At 48.9% G+C, this 15,061-nt stretch overlaps 1 protein-coding gene across 1 annotated transcript in view; it reads left to right on the forward strand.

Annotated features, from left to right (window-relative positions):
- LOC140427240 (uncharacterized) overlaps positions 1-15,061 on the forward strand; it is a 435,573-nt gene that overhangs the window by 108,133 nt on the left and 312,379 nt on the right. The window contains 3 exon segments of the mRNA XM_072512840.1: positions 533-586; positions 1,758-1,802; positions 11,242-11,295. Coding sequence (XP_072368941.1) covers positions 533-586; positions 1,758-1,802; positions 11,242-11,295 — 153 coding nt within the window.

A 15,061-nucleotide genomic window follows, 5' to 3' on the forward strand; every position in this document is an offset into this window, starting at 1 on the left:
CAGTTTCTTCACAGCTCCAAGGTCCCAGGTTCGATTCCCCGCTGGGTCACTGTCTGTGCAGAGTCTGCACGCTCTCCCCGTGTCTGCGTGGGTTTCCTCCGGGTGCTCCGGTTTCCTCCCACAAGTCCAAAGACGTGCAGGTTAGGTGGATGGGCCGTGATAAATTGCCCTGAGTGTCCAAAAAGGTGTGCGGTTACTGGGTTACAGGGATAGGGTAGAGATGTGGGCTTGAGTAGGGTGCTCTTTGTATGGACCGGTGAAGACTCAATGGGCCGAATGGCCGCCTTCTGCCCTGTACATTCTATGATTCTATGACAGGGGCCGGACCAGAAGATCGGGAAATAACTTGCGGGGGTTGGGGGAGGGGTGGGGTGGTGGTGCAGGAAATCCCCCTCCAACATTAATTTACTCTCTCGTCTCCAGCCAGGGCTTGGTGATTGAATGACACAAAGGTTCTCCAGCTGTGCTCGAGCCAATGATAATTTTGTATTCTGTTGCCTTGTATTAATTGTCACCTATGCCTGCCCTGCAGGGATTTATCGGGCCTCCCGGGATGATGGGCCCACCTGGGCCAGAAGGTAAAAAGGTAAGTGTAGTCCCAGAGTGCACTAAAGGAGCATATAAGACCATAAGACATAGGAGCAGAATTAGGCCACTCGGCCCATCGAGTCTGCTCCGCCATTCAATCATGGCTGATATTTTCTCATCTCCATTCTCCTGCCTTCTCCCCATAACCCCTGATCCCCTTATTAATCAAGAACCTATCTATCGCTGTCTTCAAGACACTCAATGAATTGGCCCCACAGCCTTCTGCGGCAAAGAGTTCCACAGATTCACCTCCCTCTGGCCGAAGAAATTCCTCCTCATCTCTGTTTTAAAGGATCGTCCCTTTAGTCTGAGATGGTGCAGAGTCTGAGCAATTGGCTAAGGGCAACGTACACAAATATTGGAGCCCATTGTCATTTTCCTTTATTCGCTGGATCTGAACATCACTGGCTAGGCGAGCAGCTGTTGCCCATCCCTAACTGCCCTTGAGGGGGCGGTAGTGAGCCGCCTCCCTGAGTGGTTTGCTGGTGCATTTCAGAGGGAGGCATTTAAGAGTTAATTTACTGTGGGTCTGGAGTCGCGCGTTAGGTCAGGCCGGGTAAGGACGGCGGACTTCCTTCCCTAAAGGATATTAATCAATAAAAATCTGCTACTTCCATGATTGCCAGCTTCTCATTCCAGACTGATTTGATTTGTGAATTTAACTTCCCCGGCTGTCGTGGGGTTTGAACTCGCATCGCTGGATCATTACTCTGGGGTGGAAATTCTCTGGCCGTTGTGATTCACTTTTCCCACTGGCAGCAGCCCCCCCCCCCCCCCACCCAGTGGCATGGGGGGCGGGGGGCTTCAATGGGAAATCCCATTGACCGTGGCGGGAGTGTAGAATTCCACCGCCAGCGAACGGCACTCCACTGAGAAACACGCGGCCTGGGGAGCGGAGAATCCAACCCCAGATCTCCGGGTTACCCACCTGGCAACACAGCCGCCATGCTGCTGTCCCCTGACAGAATCCCAAAAGGGCAAAATTAACATTTTGTTTTTTCCGGCCGTTTTCCTTCCCCCCTTTCTGTTGCATAAAAATTGTTGCTCTTTTCAAACTCAGAGCTGCTCGATTTACATTGTCCGTCGCTCCACTCTTTGAAACGGCTGATGATGAATTTGTACATTTTCGGGAACATGTCTTGTTAACGAGGTGTCATTTCCCCCTTCAGGGTATCGTTGGTCCCCGAGGAAAAAAGGGTCCCAAAGGGAGACCGGTGAGTCCTTTCCCTTATCGTATGGTGTCTCTGCGACTGAGTAATCGCACCCTGTTATTGTACAATTGCATGTGAGAAGCAGTTTTTTGATGCTGCAAAAATTCTAAGCCTCGAATGACGTTCTGTGGTGTAAATGTTCCCCGGTTTTCTGTGACATTTCTTCCTTAGAGTAGGTGATTATCTCTGTTACGACGGAGAAAGGAATTTTGTACAAACATGCAAAGTATCTATGCCCACGCCGTTGCTTCAAAGCATTGTCTGTCTTTGAAAGTGCAGGAAATTCTCCAGTTTGACTGGCAGAGTTGATGCTGAACACTGAACATTCACAGTGTGACGTATATTTTCTGAAATGTTTGGTTTGATTCAATACGCAGATAAGAGCTGTAGCGTTAATTTATGCTCTCGATTTGTTCGTCACCGTCTTTGTACATACGTTTGTCCTGAAATATCATTGAAAATTAAAAATCGAGAAGAACCCATTCAATAAGTAAGGGCAGGGTAACATTTTTAAAGGCATCAATTCTCATGTTCGATATTTCTGTATATTTTAGTCTCCATTGCTGATATATTTATCGGAATGTGGGATTTGCACAGCCTCCCAAACCTGTACGGGACGAGGGACTTTCGTTATGTACAGAACTTGGGATTGTTCTTCTCAGATTGGAATTTTGAGGGAATTTGGACTGAGGAGAAACTATTTCTGCTGGCAGAAGTGTGGGCGGGACGAAGGGCACAGAGATTGAGATTAATTTGTAAAAGGGGAACGAGGAGATTTGTTTTTAACAGCGTGGTATCCAGATCTGGAAGGTACTGCCTGAAAGTGTGGTAGAAGCAGATTCCAGCATTTTCAGTAGAGAATTGGATTGATAATGTTTGCAGGGCTACAGGGAAGATTAGAGGGATGACACTAATTGGGTAGTACTATCATAGAGCTGTCACATGCTTCTCTGCATCAACAATCTATATTTCTACAGGTCCCGAAGGACCTGTGTGGCCATGAGTGGGCGCGTTGGTATTTTCAAGGAAGGTCTTTGTGAGAAGGTTTTAATGAGCGGGGGTTTTCAGGCAGGAGCTGGGTACTTTCAGGGACAGTCCCATTCACCTGGGACAGAGCGAGGTTGGTTAGCACGCAGAAACAACTAGGGATGGGGAGTAAGTACTGGCCTTACCAATGATGCCCATACCCATCAACAGATACATGTTAAAAATGCAGTTATTTTAGACTTACCCCAGGTCAAGTTATCTACGAGTCATAACGTAAAGACAATCATTAATAAATTTCTCAGTGACAGCAGGACCAATCCAACCCGGCCAATTACCACCCCACCAGCCTACTCTCGATCATCAGTAAAGTGATGGAAGGGGTCATCGGTAGTGGTATCGAGCAACAATAACCTGCTCGTCGATGCTCAGTTTGGGTTCCGCCAGGGAGGGAACCGGAGCACCCGGAGGAAACCCACGCGGACACTGGGAGAACGTGCAGACTCCGCACAGACAGTGACCCAAGCCGGGAATTGAACTTGGGACCCTGGTGCTGTGAAGCAACAGTGCTAACCACTGTGCCACTATGCGGCTGAGTCCTTCTCACATTTTGTTTGTTCGATTATCCTGAAGGTTCCAGTCCTGCTAATAAGATGAAATCGTCAAGAAGGCATACGGCATGCTTGCCTTCATTGGCCGGGGCATTGAGTATAAGAATTGGCAAGTCATGTTGCAGCTGTATAAAACCTTAGTTAGGCCACACTTGGAGTATAGTGTTCAATTCTGGTCGCCACACTACCAGAAGGGTGATGGAGGCTTTAGAGAGGGTGCAGAAGAGATTTGCCAGAATGTTGCCTGGTATGGAGGGCATTAGCTATAAGGAGCAGTTGAATAAACTCGGTTTGTTCTCACTGGAACGAAGGAGGTTGAGGGGCGACCTGATAGAGGTATACAAAATTATGAGGGGCATAGACAGAGTGGATAGTCAGAGCTTTTCCCCAAGGTAAAGGGGTCAATTACTAGGGGGCATAGGTTTAAGGTGCGAGGGGCAAGGTTTAGAGGAGATGTACGAGGCAAGTTTTTTACACAGAGGGTAGTGGGTGCCTGGAACTCGCTACCGGAGGAGGTGGTGGAAGCAGGGACAATAGTGACATTTAAGGGGCATCTTGACAAATACATGAATAGGATGGGAATAGAGGGATACGGACCCAGGAAGTGTAGAAGATTGTAGTTTAGTCGGGCAGCATGGTCGGCGCAGGCTTGGAGGGTCGAAGGGCCTGTTCCTGTGCTGTACTTTTCTTTGTTCTTTGTTCTTTGTCATAATGGCTGTTTACAGTGTCAGGGCCACAGAGACGTGCCCATCTCTCAGTCTAAGATGGGCCTGAGTTGGTTTTTTGCGAGGTTACCGACAGTAAACAGCCTGGAAAACACGGATCACTTTGAAACTGAAAATGATACGCGATTGTTTAAAAGTCTGGAGGAAATTAGACAGCGCTGACAGGAATGGGAGTCACATATGTCTCACATCAGTGGCTGGTAGTTTGTGAAATATATGAATGACTTTGGAGCTGTTAGCCACAAATGTCACAGATGAAGATAGTTCCTGAGGTCCAGGTCATGCAATTTGATAAAGTGCTGCCTGTCACGATGTATTTGGAGCCTAGTGTGTGGAACACGAGTTATTGTTTGCGATTATGAGAATGACTCAATGCAATGCAGAATCTTTCACTGCTCGAGAAAAACCAGTTCTCAAAAGGTGAACCTTCCTGCCGGATAGACGGGGGAAAATTATGTCCTCTGGTGTGGGTGGAGCTCCAGAAAACGAGGGAACAGCCTTAAAATGTAAGTCAGGCCATTCAGGGGTCATACCGGGAAACACTGAGAATCTCTCACTCAAACGGCTGGCGTTCAATTGAAAGTTTCTGAACTGAGGTAAAAGACTTGGTAAAACTCACGAGTTTTGTTTTATAAATTTAGAGTACCAATGTTTTCCAATTAAGTGACAATTTAGCTTGGCCAACCCACCCAGCCTGCACATCTTTGGGTTGTGGGGGCGACACCCACGCAGACACGGGGAGAATGTGCAAACTCCACACGGACAGGGACCCGGGGCCGGGATCGAACCGGTGATCTCGGCGCCGTGAGGCAGCGGTGCTAACCCACTGCGCCACCGTGCCGCCCTCCTCAGGAGGTTTAACAGCCACAACTTCCTGGTTGTTATTGCGCTTCCCGGACTCGGTGTTAGAAATGCTGCTGGTACTCAATACCGAAGCGGGAAACCTTGAAACGATTTGTGTTCAATTATCGGTCTGCCTGTGACTCCAGCAACAACAAAAAAAGCCCACGGGAGTGCTGTCAATTGAAAACAGAAAATATGTCCAAAACATGTTTTAAATTCCCAATTTTTCAGAAAGCTCCCGTACGCAAGACATCGGCTATTAGCTCAGGAAACACAGGTCTCGCGTTTTTAAAGCACCTTTTTACAACCCCAGGGTGTCCAAAGCGTTTCACAGCCAGCGAGGTGGTTGTTGAAGTGTTGCGGTGCAGCACACGCAGCAGTCAGGTTTTTCTTACACAGCAAGATCCCACAAACGCCAATGTGCTGATGATGATGACCCGACAGTGTCGGTAAAGGGATAAGCACCAGGAAAGTTCTCTTCGAAACAGTCTCCGGGGACCTCTTACCATCCGCCGGGGAGGACAGACGGGTGGTGGGTTTGACACCTCGTCTGAAAGATGGCACCCCTGACAGTGCAGCGTCCCTTCAGTGTGGCTGCAAAGTGTCGGCGTAGATTTTGTGCACACGGCCCCTGGGGTGGGGCTTGAACCCACAGCTATCTGACTCAGAGGGAGGGTCACCACACAGAGTTTGACTCAGCCGTAGCTGACTGGAAGCATTGAACCTTACAGCACACAAGGGCGTTCAGCCATCATAGCCCTACTAGCACTTTGGAAGAGCTATCAGACCACCTGCAACAGCTCCCAAAGTTTAACCCGTTCACATATTTTTCTTTTGAAAATTATTATTGAATCTTTCGGGCGCCGCATTCCAGATCACCGCAACTCGCTGTGTGTAAAAACCAAGCTCTCCTTGTCTCCCCCTCCGCCTGTTCTAACGATTACTTTCAGTCTTTTCTCTGGTTTCCGATCCATCTGCCAGCAGAAGAGGTTTACCCTCTGTAAATATTTACTCTGTCAGCACTTCATTATGAAAGGGCTAATAATTACTTGTGTATGTAAATGCTCCAGAGACAGATGGCAGAGGGTGGCGGTAAACAGATGGTTTTCTGGCTGGAGGGAATTGTGCAGCAAGGTCCCCTGGAGTCACCCATAAGACCTTTGCTTCGAAATAACCTGGACTTCAGATTTGGGGGTGACAATCTCAAAGTTTGTGGATGATACAAAACTCGGCAATGGACGAACTAGACGTCAGGAGGCCATCGACTCGTAAAATGGCAGCTACGATTTAATGTGGCTAAATGTGAAGCGATGGGAGCAGTGACATAGTCTAAGTGACAATATTCCGAAGGTGGAGAAAGGACAGGCAGATCTGGGGACGCATTTTCACAAGTTGACTTGGTGGTTCAGCAAGTGTATGGCTTTGGAAATAGGGGCAATGAATTCAAAAACAAGGATGTCATACTTGATAAAGCTCTGGTTAGGCCACATGTAATATTCCGGGGGATCGGTAGTTTGAAGACACTTGGAATATTGCACACAATTCTGTTCGCCACACTACCAGAAGCCTGTGGAGGCTTTGGAGAGGGGGCAGAGGAGGTTTACCAGGATGTTGCCTGGTATGGAGGGTGTTAGCTATGCAGAGGCTGAATAAACTCGGCCTGTTTTCATTAGAATGACGGAGGTTGAGGGGGGACCTGATAGAGGCCTACAAGATTATGAGGGGCATGGATAGAGTGGATGGGCAGGCACTCTTTCCCAGGGTGGAGGGGTCAGTCACCAGGGGGCATAGGTTTAAGGTCCTTGGGGCAAAGTTTAGAGGAGATGTGCGGAGCAGGTTTTGTACACAGAGGGTGGTGAGTGCCTGGAACGCGTTGCCAGGGGAGGTTGTGGAAGCAGATACATTAACGGTGTTCAAAAAGCATCTTGACAAATACATGGATAGGATGGGTATAGAGGGATACGGCACAAGGAAGTGCTGAGGGTTTTGGCCAAGGGTGGTATCATGACCGGTACAGGTTTGGAGGGCCGAAGGGCCTGTTCCTGTGCTGTATTGTTCATTGTTGTGCAGTATCAGTAAGATGGTGGAGTAAGATATGTACAATTATGACGTCGTAATCTTAGTGCTCTGTGATATCAGGAATACAAGAATTTACAGGTGCTGTATCTTGGAGGTGTTCTTTATCTCTCAAAACAACATTAAAAATAGACTATATGGACATTCTCACACTGCTGTAGGTGGGAGCTTCCTGTGTGTAAATTGGCTGCCGCACTCCCCACATTACAACAGCAACTTGCATAACACAATTCCCTTCAAGTATTGGAACACCCCAAAGTGGGTCACAGGAGTGTCCTCAAACACAACTTGACACCAAACCAAAGATAGAGACATGAGGACAGGTGGTCACAGAGGTATCGTCTCATAGGAGGGGAAGTGGAGAGATTTAGGGTGGGGATCTCTGAGCTTAGGGCCCAAGCAGCTGAAACTATGGCCACCAATGGAGGAACAATTAAAGTCAGGGGTTGTAAAGTGTTTCGGGGCGACTCATGGTCACAAAAGTTGCTATATAAATGCAAGTTCTTATTTTGACACACAGGGGGAGGACTGAGTGCGATCTGAACTGATCGATATTTTCATTGCTGTCACTCGGTTTGACAAACGTCAAAGTCACGAAAAATGTTTTTAAATGAAGATGTTTCTTGTTAACATACCAACTCCGCCTCGATGAAATCGCGTTCTTAATCAGGATCAAGCCGGGTTGACTGCCGTTTCTTTGCTCTGGTGTGAAGTTGCTTCTGTCGGATGAACCACAAGGGGGCGTCAGAAACCTCGACATCAGCTTTAACGATTCGAATAGAGATAAAATCACAAAGGGAATTACTCAAAATCATCAGCACATTGTGAAGACAGAATAATTACAAAGATGTCTTATATTTGATATCGCGGAAATATCGACCTTAACGATTGGTTGTCAAGGTGTTTGATCAGATCAATATTTTTGGCATTATGAAGGGCCTGGATAGAGCAGACAGGGATAGACTGTTCCCGTTGAGGGAAGGCTGGAGAAGGATTTGGGACTAAAGAAGCACTGAGGACATGAAGAGAAAGATTTTCACCAAGCGAGCGGTTAGGATTTGGAAAGCGTGCCTGAGAGTGCCTCGGGACAGGTTGAATCGAGGCTTTTCAGGCGGAATTTAATTCTTATTTGTAAAGGAAGAAGGTCTCAGGTTATGGGGAGAAGGAGGGCACAAGATAAATTGTTCCTTGGGGGGGAGTCAGGACAGTCACGATGGGCCGAATGGTCCCATTCTGTGCAGGAACCGTTATGTGATTCTTTTGCTCATACTGTAGCGCAGTCGGCAGCACGCCCATCTCTGAGACAGAAGGTTCTGGAATCAAGTCCACTCTTGAGACACGAGGGTCAGTACTGAGGGAGTACGGCACTGTCCGAGGGTCAGCACATTCTCCCCACGCTCTGTGGGAGCAAGTTCCACATTCTCCCCACTCCCTGTGGGAGCGAGTCCCACATATGATCAGTGATAGTCAGCATGGCTTTGTGAAGGGTAGGTCATGCCTCACAAACCTTATCGAGTTCTTTGAGAAGGTGACTGAACAGGTAGACGAGGGTAGAGCAGTTGATGTGGTGTATATGGATTTCAGCAAAGCGTTTGATAAGGTTCCCCACGGTAGGCTATTGCAGAAAATACGGAGGCTGGGGATTGAGGGTGATTTAGAGATGTGGATCAGAAATTGGCTAGCTGAAAGAAGACAGAGGGTGGTGGTTGATGGGAAATGTTCAGAATGGAGTTCTGTCACAAGTGGAGTACCACAAGGATCTGTTCTGGGGCCGTTGCTGTTTGTCATTTTTATCAATGACCTAGAGGAAGGCGCAGAAGGGTGGGTGAGTAAATTTGCAGACGATACTAAAGTCGGTGGTGTTGTCGATAGTGTGGAAGGAAGTAGCAGGTTACAGAGGGATATAGATAAGCTGCAGTGCTGGGCTGAGAGGTGGCAAATGGAGTTTAATGTAGAGAAGTGTGAGGTGATTCACTTTGGAAGGAAAAACAGGAATGTGGAATATTTGGCTAATGGAAAAGTTCTTGAAAGTGTGGATGAGCAGAGGGATCTAGGTGTCCATGTACATAGATCCCTGAAAGTTGCCACCCAGGTTGATAGGGTTGTGAAGAAGGCCTATGGAGTGTTGGCCTTTATTGGTAGAGGGATTGAGTTCCGGAGTCAGGAGGTCATGTTGCAGCTGTACAGAACTCTGGTACGGCCGCATTTGGAGTATTGCGTACAGTTCTGGTCACCGCATTATAGGAAGGACGTGGAGGCTTTGGAACGGGTGCAGAGGAGATTTACCAGGATGTTGCCTGGTATGGAGGGAAAATCTTATGAGGAAAGGCTGATGGACTTGAGGTTGTTTTCGTTGGAGAGAAGAAGGTTAAGAGGAGACTTAATAGAGGCATACAAAATGATCAGAGGGTTAGATAGGGTGGACAGTGAGAGCCTTCTCCCGCGGATGGAAATGGCTAGCACGAGGGGACATAGCCTTAAACTGAGGGGTAATAGATATAGGACAGAGGTCAGGGGTAGGTTCTTTACGCAAAGAGTAGTGAGGCCGTGGAATGCCCTACCTGCTACAGTAGTGAACTCGCCAACATTGAGGGCATTTAAAAGTTTATTGGATAAACATATGGATGATAATGGTATAGTGTAGGTTAGATGGCTTTTGTTTCGGTGCAACATCGTGGGCCGAAGGGCCTGTACTGCGCTGTATTGTTCTATGTTCTATGTTCTATTCTCCCCACTCCCTGTGGGAGCGAGTTCCACATTCTCCCTACTCCCTGTGGGAGCGAGTTCCACATTCTCCCCACTCCCTGTGGGAGCGAGTTCCACATTCCACAGGGGCTGTTTAGCACAGGGCTAAATCGCTGGCTTTGAAAGCAGACCGAGGCAGGCCAGCAGCACGGTTCGATTCCCGTAACAGCCTCCCCGAACAGGTGCCGGAATGTGGCGACTAGGGGCTTTTCACAGTAACTTCATTTGAAGCCTACTTGTGACAATAAGCGATTTTCATTTCACATTCTCCCCACTCCCTGTGGGAGCGAGTTCCACATTCTCCCCACTCCCTGTGGGAGCGAGTTCCACATTCTCCCCACTCTCTGTGGGAGCGAGTCCCACATTCTCCCCACTCCCTGTGAGAGGGAGTTCCACATTCTCCCCACTCCCTGTGGGAGCGAGTCCCACATTCTCCCCACTCCCTGTGAGAGGGAGTTCCACATTCTCCCCACTCCCTATGGGAGCGAGTTCCACACTCTCCCTACTCTCTGGGTGAAGAGGTCTCAGTTAAACCATCTGCTGGATTTAACAAATGACGCCCCAGTTTTGAATAGCCCCCAATTACGGCCTCTCCAACAATTGGAACTACCTTCCCTATTGTTGATACTATTGAACCCTTTTACAGTTTTCAAAACCTCCACCAGGTTGCGTGTCAATCTCCTCTGGTCCGCAGACAGGACTCGCAGCTTGATCAATTGTTCCCAATGTTTTTCGTTCAGGTGTCATCCCTGTGAATCTTTGATACACCTTCCACAATGTCTCTGATGTCTTCCCAAACTCCACCTCCTCCTCCCACCCACAGGAAGGTGCGGAAAATCTCGGCCCGGGATGCTTTGGTAGGGACTGTTTATTGCTCACCACATTCAGCATTCCTCACCCCTCTGACCACAGGCCCACCATGCCGCCCGGTACCTGATCATATCCACTTTTTAAGGGCAGCACGGTGGCGCAGTGGGTTAGCCCCGTTGCCTCACGGCGCCGAGGTCCCAGGTTCGATCCCTGCTCTGGGTCACTGTCCGTGTGGAGTTTCCATATTCACCCCCTGTTTGCGTGGGTTTCACCCCCACAGCCCAAAGATGTGCAGGGTAGGTGGTTTGGCCACGCTAAATTGCCCCTTAATTGGAAAAAAAAATGAATTGGGTACTCTAAATTTTAAAAAGAATATCCACTTTTTAATATAATTAACTAGTCAATACCCAACACCTGTTCACCTTATTACCTTAAACTACTGGACATTGACCATCCATCACACAGAACCAATTATGTACGATCCTCTGTATTCGTTTTGTGACCTGGAAAGCAGGCTGCTGACAGTATTCTAAGTGTGAATTTGCTCAGGTTTAACACCACTTCCCTGCTTTTCAATCCTACCCTTTGGAAATAAGTCCGCAAATAAGTTTGCCCTGCTGACGTAGAATGTGTTATTTGCTTCAATAGGGATATCCAGGTGTTTTCGGAGCGAGAGGCCCCCCTGGTTCGGATGGCAGCTCGGTGAGTTATATGCACGGACCATTTTACTCATTATGTTTTCAGTCAGAACTCTCTGCCTTCAAGGGAATCCGCTTTTTAGCAGCTGCACGAAGATTAGAACCATTCAACTGAGTGGAATTTCTTGCGAATGTGCTCCCAGAGGCAGTCGCGACCAGGCCAAAAGTAAATAACCAGCTCGTACATTGGGCATGAGTGCATCACGCACACACACACAAACATACAAAACAGCAGCAGGCCATTCAGCCCCTTGAGCCTGCCCCACCATTCAATAAGATCCTGGATGATCTGACTTTGGCCTCAACCCCTCTTTCCTGCCTACACGCCCCATACTCTTTGACTCTCTCATCAATCAAGAATCTGTCTCAACACAACCTGAGAAATGCTCAATGGCCAGGCCTCCACTGCCGCCTGGAGAACAGGGTTCCAAAGACTCACAGTCCTCCGAGAGGAATGGGAAACCCCCTATTTTTAAACAGTCGCCCCTAGTTCTCCGAACAGATGTGACGCTACGTCAGAATTTCCTCTCTCTTTCGCACTCTCCCTTTAATACCTGCATCACGACACATCTCCGCTCGTTACATCCCGCAACAACATGGGAATCTCCGACAATCATGTTGCTTGGGGGTAAAATTAGCTGCAGAATCTAAGGTCATTTTCTTGGTGTTCCGTTGTGGTTTCTTTTTTGAAGATTTTTGAACAAAGTTTATCCTCTCTCGGGCCCGTATTTTCTATTTCTTTTGAGGGTATTTTTATAAGCCACTTTAAAAATTGAAAGAAAACTGACAAATGTAAGGTTTGTTAACAGTCCACCTGCTTGTAGTGACTCTAACCAGTGTGGTGTTGGGTGTTCTGACACACAGATGAGCCAACACAGTTGCATATGGTACAACACTTGTTTATTTAAACTCACTATTTACAACTTGGTCTTTGCACTCTGCACGTGGGGGGCTCCCTGCTTGTGGTGTTTCAACAGCTCTTTCATGCTTCCTTCTCCCCAGACCTACTGACCTCCAGGTGTCGTGCTCGTGCTTTTTATGTGGTTGGTGTTCTTGTCTGTGATTGGTTGTGGTGTTGTGTACTCTGATTTGCCTGTTAGTGTGTCCATCATGATGTGTGTGTTTGAATATCATGACATCCCCCCTTTTTACAAAGATATGTGCCTACGTGGTAATAAATATGATCGTGACGTGAGTGCATCTAAGAGTGTGTGTGTGTCGTGTGCAGCATGTGTCTATGACGGAACTATGTACATGGGGCGATGTCGAGTGCGTCACATGAATCCAGTTGTACCATAACATAACAGAAATGCGAACGAGAGAAGAAGAAAAAAAAATTTTGAACAGTTGTCCAGTCAGACGACATCTGGAACGATAAACAACAACAGGTTATCATGTAAAATTGTCCAACTTATGAAACATATGAACTGTATTATAAGTCCATTCTAATGGGTTTGCGACGAATTCGGGTTGACCGCCTTAAGGGTGGATCAAGAACCACCGGCTGCTGTGCAGGCATGGCCATGGGTGGCGATGGAAAGGGCGTGATGTGCGGCAGCTCCACAAAGTCATCCTCGGAAGCCTGTTGAGGATCTGGCGTGTTGTGTGGCTGTGAACGTGGAAGTCGGCGAAGGGCGCGCCGATTGCGGCGACGCACGGAACCATCCGGCATGCGAACCAGGAACGAGCGGGGAGCCACTTGTCGGAGGACTTCGGCCGGTGCTGACCAGCCACCATACGGTTGATGGACGCGTACTTTGTCTCCGGAGGACAGGGGGGGCAGGTCCGTCGCTCGTGTGTCGTACCGACCTTTCTGGCGATCACGCTGCAGTTGCATGTCCCGAAGAACCGCCTCATGGTCTGTTGTCGGTGCCAGGACGGAAGGTACCGTCGTCCTGAGGGAGCGACCCATTAGTAGCTGCGCTGGCGAGAGGCCCGTGGATAACGGGGCCGATCGATAGGCCAGCAAGGCAAGGTTAAAGTCCGATCCGGCATCAGCCGCCTTGCACAGGAGCCGCTTTGCGATGTGGACACCCTTTTCAGCCTTCCCGTTCGATTGTGGATGCAGAGGGCTGGATGTCACATGAGTGAAACCATATGCTGCGGCAAAGGACGACCATTCACGGCTGGCAAAACAAGGTCCATTGTCTGACATGACAGTCCTTGGAATGCCATGGCGAGCAAACGTTTCCTTGCAGGCCCCAATGACTGCGGACGACGTCAGATCATGGAGAGGCATGACTTCCGGGTAGTTTGAGAAGTAGTCTATAATAACAATGTAATCTCTGCCGAGCGCGTGAAATAGGTCAACACCCACCTTCGCCCAGGGGGACGTCACCATCTCGTGTGGTAGAAGTGTTTCCGGAGGTTGCGCCGGCTGAAACCTCTGACAGGTTGTGCAGTTGAGCACCATGTTGGCTATGTCTTCATTAATACCCGGCCAATATACCGCCGCCCGGGCCCTTCGTCTGCATTTTTCGACACCCAAGTGGCCTTCGTGTAGTTGACGAAGAATCATCTGGCGCACACTGTGTGGAATGACGATCCTATGCGATTTCATAAGGACCCCGTCTATATTGGTGAGATCATCTCGCACATTGTAAAACTGGGGGCACTGCCCTTTTAGCCACCCTTCCGTCATGTGGCGCATCACTCGCTGCAGCAGAGGGTCAGTCGCCGTCTCTGCGCGTATGTGGGCCAGACAAGGATCATCAGCTGGCATATTTGCTGCTGTCAGAGTCACGTGTGCCTCAATTTGACGCACGAACCCCTCCGCATCTGGTGGTGTGCTCACTGCTCGGGAAAGAGTGTCCGCCACTATGAGTTCCTTCCCCGGAGTGTAGATCAGTTCAAAATCGTACCTCCTGAGTTTGAGTAAGATGCGCTGGAGGCGAGGAGTCATGTCGTTCAGGTCTTTGTTAATGATGTTGACCAGGGGGCGGTGGTCAGTTTCGACCGTGAATCGTGGCAGGCCATACACATAGTCGTGGAACTTGTCCAGTCCAGTTAACAAGCCCAGGCATTCTTTTTCGATTTGCGCGTAGCGCTGTTCGGTAGGGGTCATGGCTCGTGAGGCATACGCAACCGGGGCCCATGATGACGTGCTGTCTTTTTGCAGGAGTACCGCTCCAATACCAGATTGGCTGGCGTCTGTTGAGATCTTTGTAGGGCGAGTCGCGTCAAAGAAGGCCAGCACTGGTGCCGTGACCAGTTTGTGCTTGAGCTCCTCCCATTCCTGCTGATGCGACTGGTGCCAGTTGAATTCCGTCGATTTTTTTACGAGATGGCGCATGTTTGTTGTATGAGAAGCCAGGTTGGGAATGAACTTCCCAAGGAAGTTGACCATGCCCAGGAATCTTAAGACAGCCTTCTTGTCAGCCGGTCGTGGCATGGCTGTGATGGCGCTAACCTTGTCTGCATCGGGACGGACCCCGGACCTTGAGATGTGGTCCCCGAGGAATTTCAGCTCCGTCTGGCCGAAAGCACACTTCGCACGGTTGAGACGCAGGCCATTTTGCCGTATGCGGGTGAAGACACGTCGAAGACGATGCATGTGTTCCTGCGGAGTGGTGGACCAAATGATGATATCGTCCACATATACACGTACCCCTTCGATGCCTTCCATCATCTGCTCCATAATGCGGTGGAATACTTCAGATGCCGAAATGATGCCGAATGGCATCCGGTTGTAGCAGAATCTGCCAAAAGGGGTGTTGAATGTGCATAGTCTTTGGCTGGCCGGGTCCAGTTGGATCTGCCAGAATCCTTTG

This window comes from Scyliorhinus torazame, chromosome 7 (genome assembly GCF_047496885.1).
Source record: "Scyliorhinus torazame isolate Kashiwa2021f chromosome 7, sScyTor2.1, whole genome shotgun sequence".
In the NCBI taxonomy this organism is placed as follows: domain Eukaryota; kingdom Metazoa; phylum Chordata; class Chondrichthyes; order Carcharhiniformes; family Scyliorhinidae; genus Scyliorhinus; species Scyliorhinus torazame.